Source organism: Morus notabilis, unplaced genomic scaffold (assembly GCF_000414095.1).
Source record: "Morus notabilis unplaced genomic scaffold, ASM41409v2 Scaffold314, whole genome shotgun sequence".
Taxonomy (NCBI): domain Eukaryota; kingdom Viridiplantae; phylum Streptophyta; class Magnoliopsida; order Rosales; family Moraceae; genus Morus; species Morus notabilis.
The window spans coordinates 529027-546699 of NW_010360279.1; the positions used below are offsets into that span (position 1 = coordinate 529027).

At 33.8% G+C, this 17673-nt stretch overlaps 3 protein-coding genes across 6 annotated transcripts; all 3 read right to left on the bottom strand.

Annotated features, from left to right (window-relative positions):
- Positions 1-348: 348 nt before the first annotated feature.
- LOC21407552 lies at positions 349-3003 on the bottom strand. 2 transcript variants are annotated; one of them, XM_024164369.1, is made up of 4 exons: positions 2755-3003; positions 2498-2547; positions 1205-1707; positions 349-1099 (listed from the first exon to the last, which is right to left on the bottom strand). In XM_024164369.1, the coding sequence occupies exon 4, from the start codon at positions 1032-1034 to the stop codon at positions 402-404; it is 633 nt and encodes a 210-aa protein (XP_024020137.1). In that variant the 5' UTR covers positions 1035-1099; positions 1205-1707; positions 2498-2547; positions 2755-3003; the 3' UTR covers positions 349-401. The 2 variants fall into 2 exon arrangements, with proteins under 2 accessions (XP_024020137.1, XP_010094534.1); XM_010096232.2 differs by having other exon boundaries at positions 2498-3003.
- Positions 3004-3737: 734 nt separating this feature from the next.
- On the bottom strand, positions 3738-8914 carry LOC21407555 (protein S-acyltransferase 21). 3 transcript variants are annotated; one of them, XM_024164310.1, is made up of 10 exons: positions 8495-8914; positions 7769-7882; positions 7552-7672; positions 7026-7225; positions 6503-6571; positions 6304-6375; positions 6079-6207; positions 5880-5960; positions 5602-5808; positions 3738-4897 (listed from the first exon to the last, which is right to left on the bottom strand). In XM_024164310.1, exons 1-10 carry the CDS (start codon positions 8537-8539, stop codon positions 4022-4024), a joined length of 1914 nt encoding a protein of 637 aa, XP_024020078.1. In that variant the 5' UTR covers positions 8540-8914; the 3' UTR covers positions 3738-4021. The 3 variants fall into 3 exon arrangements, with proteins under 3 accessions (XP_024020078.1, XP_024020080.1, XP_024020079.1); XM_024164312.1 differs by lacking the exon at positions 7769-7882; XM_024164311.1 differs by lacking the exon at positions 7769-7882 and having other exon boundaries at positions 7552-7643; positions 8495-8913.
- Positions 8915-11327: 2413 nt separating this feature from the next.
- Positions 11328-15582, bottom strand: LOC21407556 (MLO protein homolog 1). Its single transcript, XM_024164334.1, is given in 15 exon segments — positions 11328-11702; positions 11990-12121; positions 12233-12268; positions 12483-12656; positions 12807-12847; positions 13066-13115; positions 13380-13468; positions 13647-13721; positions 13848-13933; positions 14066-14126; positions 14483-14599; positions 14710-14889; positions 14891-14958; positions 15274-15331; positions 15457-15582. Coding segments are annotated over 15 exon segments (1668 nt in total).
- Between the last annotated feature and the right edge of the window lie 2091 nt (positions 15583-17673).

Here is a 17673-nt window from a genome sequence, read left to right on the forward strand (position 1 = left end):
TTATGTTTTAAACTTATAATGCTACGTTTCTGATTGTAGATATTCAGAACATTAGCATATATGTCCAAATTACTAAATACCAACTTTGATCATTTCACAAAGATTTTAGTACTACTTAATAATAAACAAAATACTATGAGTAGAAAGAAGCAGTACTTTATTTATATACAAGCGCCATTTCAGAAAAAAAAAAAAAAAAAAAAATTGAGATAAAAGATAACAACGATCAGTTTTAGTAATAAAAATAGTAAAAACACACGCCTGATGAAAAGGAAAAAATCACACACCAGATGAAAACACGCCTTCAATAAAAGAGAAAAAAAATTCAAATGAAAGCAAACTGGATCACAAGAACACATGCAGATCACAAACTGGATCACAAGAACACAAAGGCAATCAGCTCAGCAACATCGTTTTGGGATGCAAAGGTGGCCGGTCATGTGCCAACTTTCGCCTCCATCGCATTGCGCATTAGGGCATGCCGGAATGTAGACTCTGTCGAAATGCAGGTTCCATGCTGCGTTCGGGTCTTGAGTCGAGAAGGTGGTCCAACTAGCAGTCGAATTCTCGTATCTACTATGCGTGATGTGATTGAACTTCTCCACGTCCTTATTCTTGTTTATGTCATCCGGGTCGATGTCGATAATGAAAATATCGCCATAAGGCCTCACAGAGTGGACGAAAATAGGCAAAGAGATAGGATCCACAGACACCGCAGCAAGATCCGCAGTCACAACAATGCTCTTTCCGTCCGGACTAAAGAATGGATGGTTCACATGCCCTGCAAGATCACTATCACTTCCTAACACTCTTACCACCACTGACGGATCATTCGCCTTCACTAGAAATACCGCAAAGTATCCCGGATCAAGACCATTGTCAAGTTCCGGTGCATCTTCTGGCTTGTCGCGGGTTGACGAAAAGACTATCCAATCTCCCCTTGGGGACCATTGGCAATGTGTGTCAGTCCAAGCCCCATTTGTTAGCCTTGTTATTACGCCATCCCCATATTCGCCTAATTCTGCATTCTCCATTATGTATAGGTTCTTGAATTTCTTATCCCCTCCGTTTCTCGTAGATCGAAATACTAATTTCGTCCCTATTACATTAAGTTAAACAAATTCTAGTTATATTAATTATATCACGTTATAACAGGAATTTTGAAAGGAATTAGAAGGAGCAAGTATAGCTAGGAAGTTGTTACCAGCTGGATTGGTGGATGGGAAGGCGTTGTTGGAAACTCTTGTTAGCTGTATACGATGTTCTGCTGACCCGCATCACGGTTGAGATTTTGGGTGTTTCGATGATGGAGGTGATTATGGGTATGGAGAGATGTAACTGCGCCTGGATATTGATTTGAATTTGGGTATGTAGAGGTTGTGTGTGGGTTGGCGATGATGTGCCGATCGTGGTATCGAGAAGATTATGGAGGCGGTAGAGGTGGTGAACAACGGATTTGGGTGTGGAGATTGGATAGATGACGGTGGTGGTTGGAATGGCAGTGGAGGTTTGATTGGTGGTGGTAACGGTGGTGGTGAAGGGAAGAAAATGGTGACAATGGATGATGGGAAAACCCGTGAGATGGTGGTGGAGATGATGAGTGGATAGGTGGTGGAGAACACGGTCGTTGGTGGGCACTCCACCTCCGAACGCCGCGGATCCGGTGACTACAATCGCCGTCCATGGCTATCATACCTCCTCGGGAAACTGATATCAAATGACGCAGCGGAATGGAAAAAAAAAAGGATTTTACTGCCTATCTCGGAACCCGATAAGGAAAAAATCTCTGGCGTACACTGTTACGATTCGAATTATAATTTATAATTTATTATAATTATAAATTTATGGATCAAATGTCATCTAAATTATTACAGTAAAAAATTTTAAAAAATAATCATATTTATTTATTTTATTACAATAAAAAATTCACATATTAATTTAAATTAAAAATTTTAATTAACAAATTAAATGTGCTCTTAAAATTTATATTTAATATCAATTATTAAGTCTCCTAATACAATAATTAAAGTGACTATGTATAGCTCACATAAAAAAAATAATAACAAAATAATAATAAGATAAACGACTAATAATAACAAACTAAAATTAAATTAGAAAGCTAAAACAAACAATAATAAAAATATAAAAATGATTACTAATAACTAAATTTCTTGCATCATTGACCTATCAAGTTTATGCAACAAAGAAGAACACCTCTTGTTAAAGAGATGAAGACCTGCTTTGTTCTTTGTTGGATATTTATTTGCCCATATTGGAGTTCGTTTAATTAGTGCAGTATGAGTGGCATGAATTTAAAAATAGCAATTTTCTTTCTTTCTTTTCTTCTTTTTGAAGGGTGAAATTACAAAAAATAAAAGAAAAAACTCACATGAAATTAAAAAAAATAAATAATTAACTCTCTTGTCTCACATTAAAAAGAAACGAAGTCATTATCTCTTTTAAATCTAGAACACCTTACTCCTCATTTAAGACATACCAGAATTTCAGAGTTTCTCCGCCTCTCAAAAAATTTTCTCCCTGTTGTCCCTGTTGAATAAGCATACAAATCCACTTTCTCAGAATAAGTTAAAAAAATCTCTTATTTCCGATTACTTTGTTCATATTTATTTCATAGTTTGCCTAACAGATGAAACCAACCGAAGAAATCTATATCTCCAACGCCGATCTTCTCTTATTGATCCGCCTCCAACGGCGCGGAGCTTATTCTGTGGCTATTCCTAAAACCAATCTTACCAAGTTCGTTGGTGCCAATTTTCTCCTCATCGTCCATTTCATCATCCCTTATATCCAAGCAAGTAGACAACTTAAGCATGCGCTGGCCTTCAAAAGAAAGGTGGCGCTCGCTTCTGAGTAAAGAGTCCGCCTAATTTGAAGAGCAACAGGATGATCCCCAGTGTTTGAATTAGAGCATCAAACTTAGCTTGGGATGAAATGTTTCATCCATGTTTCTTTGGGCTTGAAACTTTTTGTTTTTGCTGTTTTTTTCTCTCTCTTGCTTCTTTGGTGTTTTGTGATTTTCCCTATTAAGATAACTTATTTCATATGTGTCCATATTTATTTTATAATTTCGTTTTTGTATTTCAAATTTATTTTTCACTCACTTGCTCCTTTCTTTGTTTTTTTTTTTAGTTGGCCCACTACATTAGCTTCTTTCCATGAAATTTGTATTTTTTTCAAAGTTTTTCGTGTCATCCTTTCACCTGTTATTTTTTAATTAATGCATTCTGTCTAATTTGTTTTACTTGTCTAATTTCCTTCATATGTGTCCATGCTTAGTTTTTTTAGCTTTTTTTATTTTCATTTTTTCATGCTTAGCTTTTTAGCTTTTTTTAATTTCATTTTTTAAAAGATTCTCTGTAACATAATTCTTTTCCGATGTATTTTTTTTTAAATTGTTTTTTCACTTGCATATTCCCATTGAAATATATAATTTTTCAAATGAGTCCCTACTTAATTTTTTTTACCTATTTAATCATTATTATCTTAAAAGTCATTCTCATAAAAATGTTTGTGTTAGTTGTGTATTAACTAACAATTAATTAAGATCTCTATTATTGAAAAGAAACAATAATACACAATAATTAAATCTAAACACAAGAATGGAACTTACAAAATTACCCCACATACACAGCATGTGGCTTCACTAGTAAAAATAAAAATAAAATTAAAATAAAAAAATCTGCAGATTCAGGTAAATGATGAAAAAAAAAGGAGGCGAAAAACCGTTTCCTAAGAGAGAGAGAGAGAGGCAATTCTTTAAAATCAGCAAAAAGGTCTTTACAAGCCAACATATAGGGAAAAGAAGGTAAATCCGAAATTCCTTGGAAAGTGCCAGTTCGAAAAATAACCAACACTACAAGTTAGCGAACATGTTGCAGAAATGTACACATGCTATGCAACAGAAATCAGATTAGAAAACGACACTGACTATCTCTCTCTCTCTCTCTCGATGGTATATCTACGTGAAAAGATAATCAGTTCTCGTTGTCAGTCATCTAATCTAAGGCAATCTGGAAGGAAACTGATTCTGTTGATAATCACTTGGAACGAACACAGGAAGCTGGCCCCCACTCTGTGATCTACCCCATTGATATGTAGATGAAGTGGTACTTCTTGTCCCTCTGTTGGGTTGTTCATTTACAATGGGCCCACCAAAGAATATGGATTGACCCGTGTAGAGTAGTTCTGTCCCGGAAACCTGAGAAGAAGACAAACCGGCTTCCCTGGAAGGCAACGACACAAAACGTCCAGCTTCTTGATCCCAAACAACGGTTGATCTCATGTTCTCTGCAGTGCTCAAGTTCGTCTTTTTTGCAGGGATTACTTGCGAGACGTTGTCGTTCCCTTTGCTTTGTTTTTCTGAATTCTGGGATGGATCTGTTGACGACTGATAGACGGGGTTATGGTTATCTCTGTTGGTAAACCTCTGAGCAAATGGAGCAGGGTTGAAGCTAGAAACGTGAGGACTGCTAAAACTACTTAAACTTTGCTGACATGCTTCTATATCTTCTCGGCTGGCGCGGCTTGGAGGATATGAACTTTTGGGAGATATCTTGGACGTGCCTGCTTTAGCATTTCTGTTGTGGAAGCCTTGATCAGTACTAACTGGACTGCTCCTTCCGCTGACGCTGCTACTGGATAGATAATCGCCATGATATGCATGATGCTGAGAACTAATTGGACGAAGCACGGATGACGATGCTCTAGCCTTCGCAGCGGCTTTAATTGCCTCACTAGAGTCCAGTTTCGCAAGCTTCCATGCGCTGATACGCGGTACATGCTGTGAAATCTTTTTCCCCTTATCAGGCTGCGGCACTGCATCTGGATCAACTGTTGAGGGTAGACGTCCTGGCTCCAAATGTGGAATTATTTCATCCTGAGAGTACAGGATATAAAACCAAGTGTCAAGTTTATGACACATGAAATGCATGTAATACGAGTAAACTTGCCATACAATAATCATCAGTTCTTTCCCTTTTTTTCCTCGCACAATCATAATAATTTTGATAAAATGTGTTAAATACAATAAAACGTCAGCAAATTTAGATATATAAATAAAGGCATAGGGCCGGAAGAAAAAGAAGTATTTAACACAAAACTCCTAAAGCCTTTTTTCTCTCTGTTTTTTTTTTTTCAACACAAAACTCCTAAAGCCTTTTTTCTCTCTGTTTTTTTTTTTTCAACACAAAACTCCTAAAGCCTTTTTTCTCTCCGGTTTTTGTTTTTTTTTTTTTTTTGAAAAAAAAAATAGAATTCCTAAAGACTGCTAAATGTTGTCTAATAGTTATAGATGATACTTCCACAGACAATAAATTATTAATTTATTTGCAGAACCCCATTACTATTTCATCATTTTCCTTCCCTTCTTTGTCAAGGTTATGAAATGATAGAATCCCAGATAAACATACAATGTTTGCTGAAAATTTTCTATGACATACAATAAAGTAAAAGTGTCCATATATATGAGCTCATAACCTTGGTAGTTACTCAAGGCAATTTGAATATTATTAGTGACAATGAACCGTTATAAACGGAAATGACCTGATTCTGTAGCTACATAATACATGACGGTGGTAGTACCTGGTGGTCCATAAAGATTCTTGGTGGTGTACACCAAGCTCCTTTAAATTGCAAACTCATTCCAAGTGAGCTTCTCCCACTAATGGCAGTCACAGCTGAGCTAGTAGGTGAAGATGGAAGACTTTGGTGATCCCCTCCATCTACAGACGGTCCAGGAGGTTCGCTCTGTGCTCTCATGGCAACAACATACTCATATGTTGTGATACCCTAGAATGCATCATATGAATAATTAGATAAATGGAGATAGAAAGGAGGGCATAGGAGTCCAAGGAACATACCTTTCGAATCAAAATTATGTGGAAGAAGAACAACTCTCCCAAAGGCACGATAGCCAGAAGGGAAATAACAGTACATAGGCCCTGTGTTCATTATAGCATTGTTAAACTTTCACCATAACACCACCAACATCAAACAGGAGCAAAATTAGGAATAAGATAATGAATACTGCGAAGGCAACAAGGCATTAAACAAACCTACCAAAACTATGGCAAAAGGAATCTGGGAGAATCCAACCCCAAGTTTGTCAGCTATCAGCTGGTTCATACCCTTTTTATCAACAAAGCAACGAACGAAAACAGCAATTCCAACCCCACATTCAACAACAAGCTGACAAAGATGGACAGAGGAGACGCTAAAGTTGGTCTAAATTGAGCCAATAAAATGGACTGAAACCCACAATGCAATAGTTATAACAAATCTTCCCCAACCAAGGCTAGCTGCCATAAGGCATACAAAGGTAATATAGTTTTTCCTCCCCACACAGTTATTCAACCACTGCACCAATAAAAAGCGTTTTGAATTACTAATTAGATTACCTAGATATCTCTAAATAATACATTATTTTAGAAGACAATGATGCGAGAAATTAAATGGATTACTGTTTACAAAGCATTGGCCTTACCCGACAGTGATGATCAAACCCGTCAACACATTTATCACAACTTCTACAATGTTTGCTGAATTTCCGTACCTATAGAAGAATAACAAAAACGTTATCAAGTGACCCTGACTTTTCTTCACATCACTTTGGTGTGTATCACCATACAAAAAGACTGCATTATCACTAGCTAGTCAACGTTGGAAAATAAAAAATAATAGAAAAACATATAATTCTAATTTCCTATGTTATTCCACACACTTTATTCCTTTTTTTAAAAAAAGTAAACGTGTTGGGATACATGCTTTAGGGCATTTTGGGGTTGTTTGGAAGGTATACTCAAACCCAAACATGATTTTGCTACAGTATTTTTTATCTCACAAAGAGTTTAAACTCCAAAATTTCCTCTCTCACAAAGTTCCCGCCAATGAACTCAAATCATGATTTGAGTATACCTTCCAAACAGGCCCAAAGGGTTTGGTTTTTGAAGAAGAAAACCGGATTGCTCCAAATTAATATGAGCACTTTACTAGGAAAGTCCGTGTACCTCAGCATTGCACAATGTGCAGAACAAAGCATCCTCTTCAGATTGTTGCTGAAGAAAATCATCTTTTCGACAATCTTCCATAACAAAACAACCACAAAGGAAACCTCCATATTTTGAACAACATGTTGAACTGCGGCTACTATATTTTCCTCCGTTATGAAGTTCCATTTTGCTGGGGTCTCCCACAGAGGACGCATTCCCTATAATCACAGAAATATTCTCAAGTTAAGCTTCTAAATCACAATGGATAGAGAACAAGCATCGCTATCACTTTAGAAGTGCATGTGTTAAAAAAAAAAGAAAAAAAGAAAAAGAAAGTGCTTCAGCAAATTCAAGGCTCCAGCACCAGCATTTCAAGTGAAAGAATCCAGAGCAGAATAGAACAATTTCACATCAAACAGTGTACCCACAATAGAGTTTTCAATCCAATATCCAAGTTTTTAGCTATCCTACAGATGATTCAGAAGTGCATTTTCCACATGTTGCAACCCAATAAACTTTATTGCAGCCAAAAAAAAAAACTAACCAGCCATATCTATGTCATTCTGTGATTTGTAGGTAGATAGCTTGTCAGATTCAATCAGAATACCAGGATCAGCAGGATCTATGGCTGTGCATCTAACATAAAGAATGAAGACGGCCAATGCCTGAACACCGAGACAACAATAAGATTATGGTGATAACCTGAGTGGCAGAGCGAGCAAGAAGCATGATAAAATAAGAAAAAGGATAGAGCTTCTTACCAAGACAGAATAAACACCAATAGCTGCATACTCATAAATATTGTTTCCGAGAAAGGGGGCAAAGAAGGCGTAATATGCGACAGACAGCAAAAAGAAAACTGTTATAGCCACAACCTAAGAACAAAGAAACAAGAATGATATGAGCATGTTCATGTCAATGATAGATAGGCAACCATCTTTAAAAAGAAAATACACACACACACACACACACACATATATATATAAGTACTAACATTAGATAGTCATGTCATGTTGATTCAATATTCTTATATTACTTATGCTCATAACATCTTCCTAAACGGTTATGTTAGCCCAATAGATACTGACATATCAGCAAAACTTTCCATATTTCAAAATGAACCAAAACAAAAACAAAATTAGAATTTAAGTTTCTTCATGACAATTATCTCGACAACCAAAGTATAGGGAAAAGAAAGATTCTAGAAATAACGTTTTGGTCGGACTAGGACGTATCAATCAATAAAACTAGCGCAGATTATTTTCCAAATGAAAACATAAAACAATTTACAAAACAAAAGCTCAGCGTTTATGTTTCACAGAAAGAATCCAAAAGAACAGAATGTGAGAACATCATAAACAGAAAGCATGTAAACAGATCGGAACCAAAACTCACACTGAAGATTAACACTGACATTAAACAAAACAAAGTGAAAATAAAACCCTAATTAAAAAAAAAAAGTGGGAAAAGTACGAGAAAGAACGAACCTGGAAGGTGTGAGCGGGGAGTTCCCATCCATGACGGCGAGCCATGACCGAGAACCAACTCCTCCAAAGCGGTTAAAGACGGCCACCATCTAACAAAAAACCGCAAAATGCGAACCAAACAGGTTCGGAAATAGAAAAACCGGATTTTCGAAACGAGTACTAGTTCAGAACTATCTCATTCTTCTTCTTCTTCTGACGAACAAAATTAAAAACAAAAGTCCTAGGATTCACAGACACGACAATGTCGAGATTCGAATGTCATTGGCGAATCAGGGCTCGAGAAGGTGGTGGTGGAAACTAGGGTTTATGGAGATGGAATCGAGTAATCTCGGAAGAAGAAGAAGAAGAAGAAGAGGAAGAAGACGGAGGAGGAAATTGCTTGGGCTGTGTGTGATTTTGATAAACAGAAGTACAGAACAGGGTTTCTTTTCTTTTCCTTTTCAACTTGAGCTTTTTTTTTCACTTGAAAAAGAAATAAAATATAGAGAAAATATTTTAAAAAATAATTAAAAAGAGGGAAAAAATAGTACGGTATTATATTATTTTCGGTCAATAAATTTATATTAACAATTATTTATTTTACATAATTTTTTAAATTAATATAATTTTAATTAAATTTAACAGTTAAAATTCATACTACCAGTAGAAAAGTTTATCAGAAAAAGTCATTTCTTTTTTTTCTTTTTTAAGCTCAATTCTTTCATAATTTGTCGTTAAATATCAGGACCGTCCACCTAAGATCGTTATTTGGTACGGTGACTCATGGTGATTTAGACCTTTTATGGATTCAACTTGATCTTTCCGTTAAATTGTCAAAATCACAGTGTGGCCCACATAGTCAGTGCAACAAATTAATGGATTTCCCATTAGCGAAAAAAGAGAGTAATAATAATAAACTGGCAATTTTTGTTGATCAGCAAAAAAAACTGACTATTTTTGTAACTTTCAAGTTTTCCTCATCTCAAAGAGGGAAAAAAATTGCTAAAAAAAAAAAAGAGGGGAAAAAAAGTTTCCTAATCTTTCCTTTTACGCAAAAGAAACTTAAAACCCACTCTTATTTTCCCAAAAAAAAAAGGAAAAGAAAAAACTACTCTCATCCTATACTCCTGTAATTAAGTATACTGCAAATAAATCATTAAAACTTCATTTATTTCACGGATATGAATTTTCAATTTAAATTGAGATGTGACATTTTTTAAAAGTTTTTAATTGTAACAGAAAAAATTAAACGTGACATTTTTTGAGAGTTTTTAATTGTAAAAATTTAAAATTTAAAACTTGAATCGGTGAAATAAAAAAATGCCTAATATTACCTATATTTTCACTTGATATAAAACAATTGCAAGGCACAGTTTGACTTGCAAAAAGAAGAAGAAAAAAAAAAGATGCTTAACCTAAACACTAAACAAATAATGTAGGATAGTGTTTGTTCAACATGAACTAAGATTTTTGTCTGGAGGGCTGTGTCGTTTTTATTGCAGATGCTTTAATGATAAAATTTTATAATCTTAGAGGAACGTGGACCCTTCAATAATCATAACACTGACGTGTTTTTCACAATTAGACTAATCATTTTTTTTTATATCTTAATTCATCTTCTTTCTTCCCTTCTGAACCTTCTTGGGAGGAAGTAGCAAAATGCCAAAGGACATGTATTGTGGAAATATTATACATAGTATACCAATTATAATTTAATATTACAAGGACACTCATTATGCGTTTGGCATGTTACGCCTTTTCTTTTTAATAATATATATATATATATATATATATATCCAAGTGGTTTTCGCAAAATTAAGTTTGGTAATAAGAAAAGATGCTCAAAAGCATGAAGACAAAATTAAGTGCTGAATTCAAACGACAAAAATTAATTATTAATACACGATAGGACTTTAACTTTAGCAAAATAAATAAAAATAAAACAAACCAGAGGCTTTTGGAAGAATGGGAAAAACGGATTGGATCCTTCATATATTGGGCTCTAAAACTGAGGTTGGAATTGTGCTCTCTGATCTCGTTTAAGCTTTACAAAGAGTTCACTTTTCTTATGCTTGTAGAAAAAAATATCAATATTTTTGTGTGTTTTTTTTATAGCTAAACCTATTAGTCAGTGAAATATATTTTTCTTCGTAAATTGTTATTAATTCCTAATTCAAAAATAATAATGCACTTATCATGCCACTTATAATATTAGTTCAAGATTAATGCGGACAAAATGCTCGTATGCTACAATAAACCTAAAATGAAATAATTTATAGAAAAAGTTATTGGGCTTCTTCAGTTACATTTTTAAATTATGGTGATTTAAATGTAAATCTTAAGTTAAATTTAAGTTATAATTTGAGTTTGTGTTGTAATTTAAGTTTGTGTTTTAAGTTATGATTTGATATGAGAATCTTTTTGAGTTTGTATTTAGGTGGGTCAAAACTTGAGTGTGTATTTAAATAGTATTTTAATAAAAACTCAATGATAATGAAAAATTTTAATAGGGTATATGGGTGAGGTTTTATTCATTTTTTCATTGTGAACGCATAAAAAAGACTATCTTAATCGGAATTAAAAAGAAAAAGTTATAGCATTTTTAAGAATAGAAAAAATAATGTTCATTAACTTGAATTTGAGTTTAAGAACTTGAGTTGAAGGAAAAACTTGAACTCATATTTTAACCCTAAACTCAAGTTAAAATTTAAGTTTAAACTCAAATTTTACAAAAGAACATGAATTTAAATAAAGTTATAATTTAAGTTTATTTTTATTTTTTAAAAGTTTGAATACAAACGAACAAGTCCTATATAACTTAAACAGCTAGTTAAAGGAAAGTCCTTTTAAACTTTCAAGGCTTAACAAAGGAGAAATCCATGCTGTGAGGTTCTTCCTTGTTGCCCGGTGGTTGATATTGTAAAATAGTGACATGGCCATCGTGTGTGGAACTATCAAGATCGGAGAGATCGGTGTCGGATTGGTATGATCTCGGGGAATTAATAACACTTTCGAGGTCGGATTGAGTGGACCTATGCTTCTGGGCATGGAGCAAATGCAATGGCGATGCACCTTGGCTTGGCGTGTTTTCGCCACTCATAAACCCCGACGAAGATGCATCAACCGAGATTTTCCTCTGTTTCTTTCTCGCCCTCGCAGTCTTTTGCCAATTCTTCAAAGCTCTCGCAGTTTGCTCCTCAAAGATTGCTTGCTTCATGTGAGATCCCATCTGCATACACAATTATTTATGCATGAATCAAAACGTGCACATCTGCTCTCTTTCATTTTAGCAATTCGAGTTTTCAATTCCAGTTTTACTACAGTTAAAAACTTTCACAAAAAGTTACATTTAACTTTTTTACTACAGTGAAAATCTCTCACATAAAATCACATCTCAACTGGAATTAAAAACTCGAATTCACGAACTGAACGAGACCTAATGTTAAGGTATGAAGTTTGAATCCCTTCATCATTTAAAAAAAAAATATATTACGCATTTATTGAATCATTAAATACCTGTGTTATTAAAGCGTAAAGAGGGAAAGTGATGTAACTGCATAGGATTTGCAAGGCTATCCCTAGGAAAACTCTTGCGACCAGAATTATTGGTAAGTTTTCGTGGAAGCATGAAGTCAGTCCAAATTCGTACTGCATTTTTTTTTTTTTTGCATATTAGAGCAGTTTATTAGAGAAGGCTCTTATAGTTGAGAGTTTTGAGGCAAAAATGGAACGATATCTAGATTAAGATTAGTTACTTACCCATGTCCACAAGAAATTTGCCATTTCAAATGCGTTCTGTGCAGCAGTAATATTGCAAAATTATATATGGATCTCATAATAAAATTATATATGAATAAATATTGTAAATTTAACAACATTTGATATATATGGATCTGAAAGCTCAGTTAATTACACAATATTGAGGTTTTTATTTTACCCGGCTAAAAATCATCCTACAGATTAATTGGTTGAAAAGTTAAGTTTGTTTAAGTGATCAGTTGTTATTCACCTGAAATAAAGTAAAATGTATCAAGAGGAGGATCCAATCTGGGCGATTAAACCAGAAATACTTGTTGCTTGGCTCTACTATTGGAGCTCCTTTTACAACTGTACTTCGGTCTTGGATTTCTTGAGCCATCTCCATTATGATAAGTTCCATCTTCGTACCTACTAATAGAAGAATCTGCACAAGCACAACCCAATGAGCTGGCTCTTTAATTAAAACAACTAGCTAGGAAAAAATCATTCCAAGGCATGCTGGTAAAGTTGTATAGGACATCTTAATTTGCTTTTATTATTATTTTTTATTTGCCAATTAGATTGCTTTCTTTACCGTGAGCGGCACAACTGTCAACCAGGAGAGCACGTACCATTCTGCAACAATAGAATCATGATAAAAGATTTATTCAAGGCATTAAAAAGATTTAATTAGTATCGGATGTGAATTTATGTGACTTACTAAAATTAATAGAAGGGATATTAATTCTAGTATTTTTCAAAATGCATAATAGATTTACTTACACATGAGAGATCTTTGTTATTATTTCATTAATATAAATGAGAGAGGTAGGGAGAGGGAGAGAAGGAATTACGGTAGACATTTAGAAGCAAGAAGATTACGGCGAATGTCCATAGAGGTATGCTGCAAAAATCAAGTAATGCTAGTACTGTCAGTGTTAAAGGGAGAGCCTTCCAAGTTCCAAGGAAGTGCATAACTATTTTCGTAATTACCACTATCAAGCTACTCTTAAGTTGCTAATCTTCTAAGATTAGAGCACAACAAATTCATGATCAACAACTTGCTAATCGTCATCAACAAATTCATGATGATTTAACATTATATATATTATTTGGTCTCTACATGTGTTATGTAATGAGACATGATCAAAGAGATTGAAAGAGAGACCTAATACCCACGACTGTTTTGAAGTCATCTTCCATTGATCTTTTTATGTACTTTCGGAAGTCAAATTTACTATTTGGAGCTAAATGTGCCTGCATTTGTCATATATACCAGCTAGCTTGAGTTAAACTTTAAACTTAGGCATAACAAATTTGACAGAAAAATTAATTATATTCCTCTTATATATAAAAATATATATATTTGATTTGAATATTGAAGTAAATTTTAATTTCTGTTCTTTTTTTTTTTTTTTAAATAATGAGGTCTTACATTAATAAATCCATGACGCATGGTCATGTAGTCCACTTTTGTTACTGAACCAAAGAATTGTCTGAAGAATGCCACCTGTAATTATACATTTATCTTTCTAATTAACTGCCAAAATAATTACAGTTCTCGTGCTCGTTTAACCAAATAACAACAACGACAATGACGACGATAACGTTCTAATAATAATAATTTTATTCTTACAATCCATCTAATTCCGGGTATTCTAGAAATGCCAGAGTGACGTTTCACAAAAGAAGTTTGACGAGTAAATCTGAATCTCGTAGGATCTGAAAAACAAAATGAAGGCTCAAAGATCAATTCCTAACTACTTTTAACACAAAAATTTAGTTTGGATGGTCAAGGTCATTAATATGTGATTATAACTGCAATTACCAATAAAACAAAATAATAAAAGATACCATTTGTAAATTGATATTCGAAGGAAGAGGTTTCCAATTCCCATGCCTTCCATTTCTTCATCTGCTCAAAATCAACACGTTACAGGCACATTATCAGCCTTATATATGTCTGATAATACAGAGTCCAAATCTGTTTCCTACAGTGGGCCATACAAAAATTTCACTCATCCAAAGAAAATACTATTTGTCACTCTTATTATGTTGAATATGTTTACTATAAGATAATTCTACTCTGCAGTTACATGTGTGATGCATCACCGATAATGATAACTAGTGACGTATTATTCTAAATTATTACATATTATTGGCTTTTATTTCCAAATAATCTTCAAAAAAACATGAGAAAATTTTAAATCTAAAGATTCCAAGACTTTTAATTTGAGGGATTTCGTTATCATAGTTCATCTTAAAACTTACTTTAGCTCTTGCCAATGCGATGGTGATAACGCTGTAGAGAACATGAAACACAGCCAAGACGAATATAAATATGTGCAACTGATGCACTCCTGTATATGAAATCAATGAAACTTTGCCCTAATTTCCACATGAAAAAAAAGGTAACACAAATTAGCTTCAAAAGTACTAGTCACCAATTATTTAATCAAAACCATAATATATGTGCATATATCATTATTTAATCTTACATTTTTGGCGCAATAGTCATCTTTAGCAGCTGATGCCAAAGCTCTTCGCCACAGAATGTCATCTTCAGCATAAGAAAGTAATTTTCTCCTCTCATTATCATCATCACCACCACCACCATCATTACCTTTCTTCTTTTCAATCTTACATGGAAGCATGACATGTCCAAGATTTGCAGGAATGGCATATTTTCACAATATATTGTGTCCCCACCGTCAATAGTAGAGATATAAACCCCAATAGCATTAGCTCTGTCCAAGAATACTCTTTATATTCAAACTATGTAACAAAACTTTTAAGGAAAATTACCCTACTGATATTGCATAGCTCTGAATCATAAGATTACATCGAAATAACAAATAAAAAATAACTTTAATGAAACTTGATGAAGATTAGATGACAGAGAATTCAGAATTAAACCTTGCATGTGTGTACATGTAAAGTATAAATTTAATGAACTTGAACACATAATTAAACAGTTTCATATAAAAAACTTTCGTGATTAAAACTCGTGTGTATAACATACATATACATATGTGTGTGTGTGTGTATAAGATTTGACTGACCAGCTTTAATTTTCTCAAGGGCTTCAAACAAGGCCTTCTTGTGTCGTTTGTTGAACCACTGTGTATCATCTCAAAATGGGCAAGATTGAGTAATTCAGAAACCATATATATTATATCATGACCAATTTTTCAAACTAAGGTAAAAGAGCAAATATGTGTATATATATATATATATATTATTACCTTTCCAAGAGAATGAATAGCATATTCTATAATTACAGATACTATAACGAAGACAGCACAAACAAGGGCAACTGCCCATGTGGGTGTCTCCTTCAAAGACCTCTCTCCTGGACTACCAACCGCCATAATTCTCTTCCTAAATTGCACTTACTCTAATATGATCTGTTACTTTTTCCTTCAAAAGTAAATCTGCGTTACTTCTTAAAACCAAAAAAAAATAAAAAAAACAAATTGAATGTTCAACCAGCACTTAAGAGATTATAGGATAAATATAAGATGAATAACGCGTTGTGGATTTGGCGTTTTTTGATCATATATATATATATATGTGTGTGTGTGTGTACATATTTACAGAAAATTGTCTTCACATAATGTGTCTTGTTCTGAAACCGGACCGAAAGCTTTGGTTTGGTATTCTGTCTAGTTCTAGGTACACATAATATCAAAATCAGCAAAGGCCGGCTATTGCAGCCAAAGAAAGAGAATGACATTCAGATGTAGGCCTTTTTGCACTTTAATTTAATCTTATAAGTTTTTTTTTTCTTTTTTTTCCCTCCTCATTTTGCAGTTTAGTCGTTGAATTTTTAAAACGCGGTAGCAATTAACCCTATTGTTAGCAGAGCTAAAATTTTTGATGGAAACACTTGTACCTCCTTGAACTTCTTGTGATTCGATAATTTTGATCCTTGAAAAGTTTTCTCATGGGCAATTAACTCCGATAACAATTGGAGTTAATTGTTTGTGTTTCAAAAATTTATGCGCTAAAATAAGACGCCAAAAAAAAAAAAAAGTTATAAGAAGGAAAATATCAACATACACACGACAAATTCAGGGAGTATAACAGTGACTTGTATTGTGGTCGTATGATAATACCAATCATGCTTACGCGTAAAATTTTTTTTATTTGTTTAATTGTTTTTTAATTATCTAATAGTTTTATTGGCGTATAATATTTTAGCATATTGTCCTGCTCGAAAAATACGAAGTATCAGGGTATAATATGTTGGAGTAAAATTTCTGTCAAATACTTATTCAACGTTCCTAGACTAATAATTCGGATCTAAAGAAATTAGAAGAACACTCGAAGAACACAAAGAACCTCTAAAAGAATAACAAAAACAAAATGAAGACAATTGTATTTAGAAATAAGTGTCTGTCATTTCCTCTCAAACTGAGGGAATTTATAGTACATTAGGATTGAAGGAGTTTAATTCTCTCATAAATTCGAGAGTTTATTCTCTCTTAATTACAATGAGACTTTTCACCTTTTTGTGAGTTAAAACTGATAAATAATCAATGAGAATTAACTTTCAACCATTCAATGTATTCAATTAGTGTCGGTTACTTCACTTGATAACATCACGCGACTTTTGAACTTTTGGCTTAGGAGAACTTGGGCTCTAGCGAGCTTGGGCTCGGGAGAGTTTGGCCTCCGACAAGTTTGGGCTCGGGCGAGCTTGGGCTCAGGAGAGTTTGGACTCAGAAGAGCTTTGGCTCGAGAGAACTTAAGCTCCGACGAACTTTTAAATTTATTGCACATTTAATGATTCCGAAAATACCGCCCAACATAACATATACGAGCTTACAAAGTATTCAACTGCCTCGGTAGGTAACCATATCAATCAAATATTAGTTATATCGTGACGCTTTCTCTAGATACTGGTGATGATGGAGAACGGTAGCTTTAGAAGAAACCGCTAACAGAAGAGTCAGTCACTGGACTTTTTTAACAGACATTTTATTATAAATTTGTGCATAAAATCTTCCTACAATCCAAACTTGTTTATATCCAGTCAACAAAAATCGTTGTCGTAATAATATTCTCATTATGCTAAATCGCATGTCACATAGATTATTATCATCGTAATGCAATAAAAATGAAATGAATTTTATGCTAGTAATTGCCATCACCAACAATAAAATCTGAATATGTGGTTTAAACATCAATGAGAATTAGCTTTTGTTAAAATGTAAATATAAACGCAATTAAAAATAAAATCTAAATCTGTGTTTGAATGTGTTGTAAGCATTGATATGAGCAGCTCACCGCCAATAAATTTGACAACAATTTAACTACGTACTATCAACACTGAACCGACTGTGCTATTGTTGTGCTAACAAATATATTGATATTGAAACAATAAAAGTAAAATACCAAAATACTAATGCAAAAATAAAAAGAAAGAATAGGCACATAGCACAAGTAGGGTTTCCTGA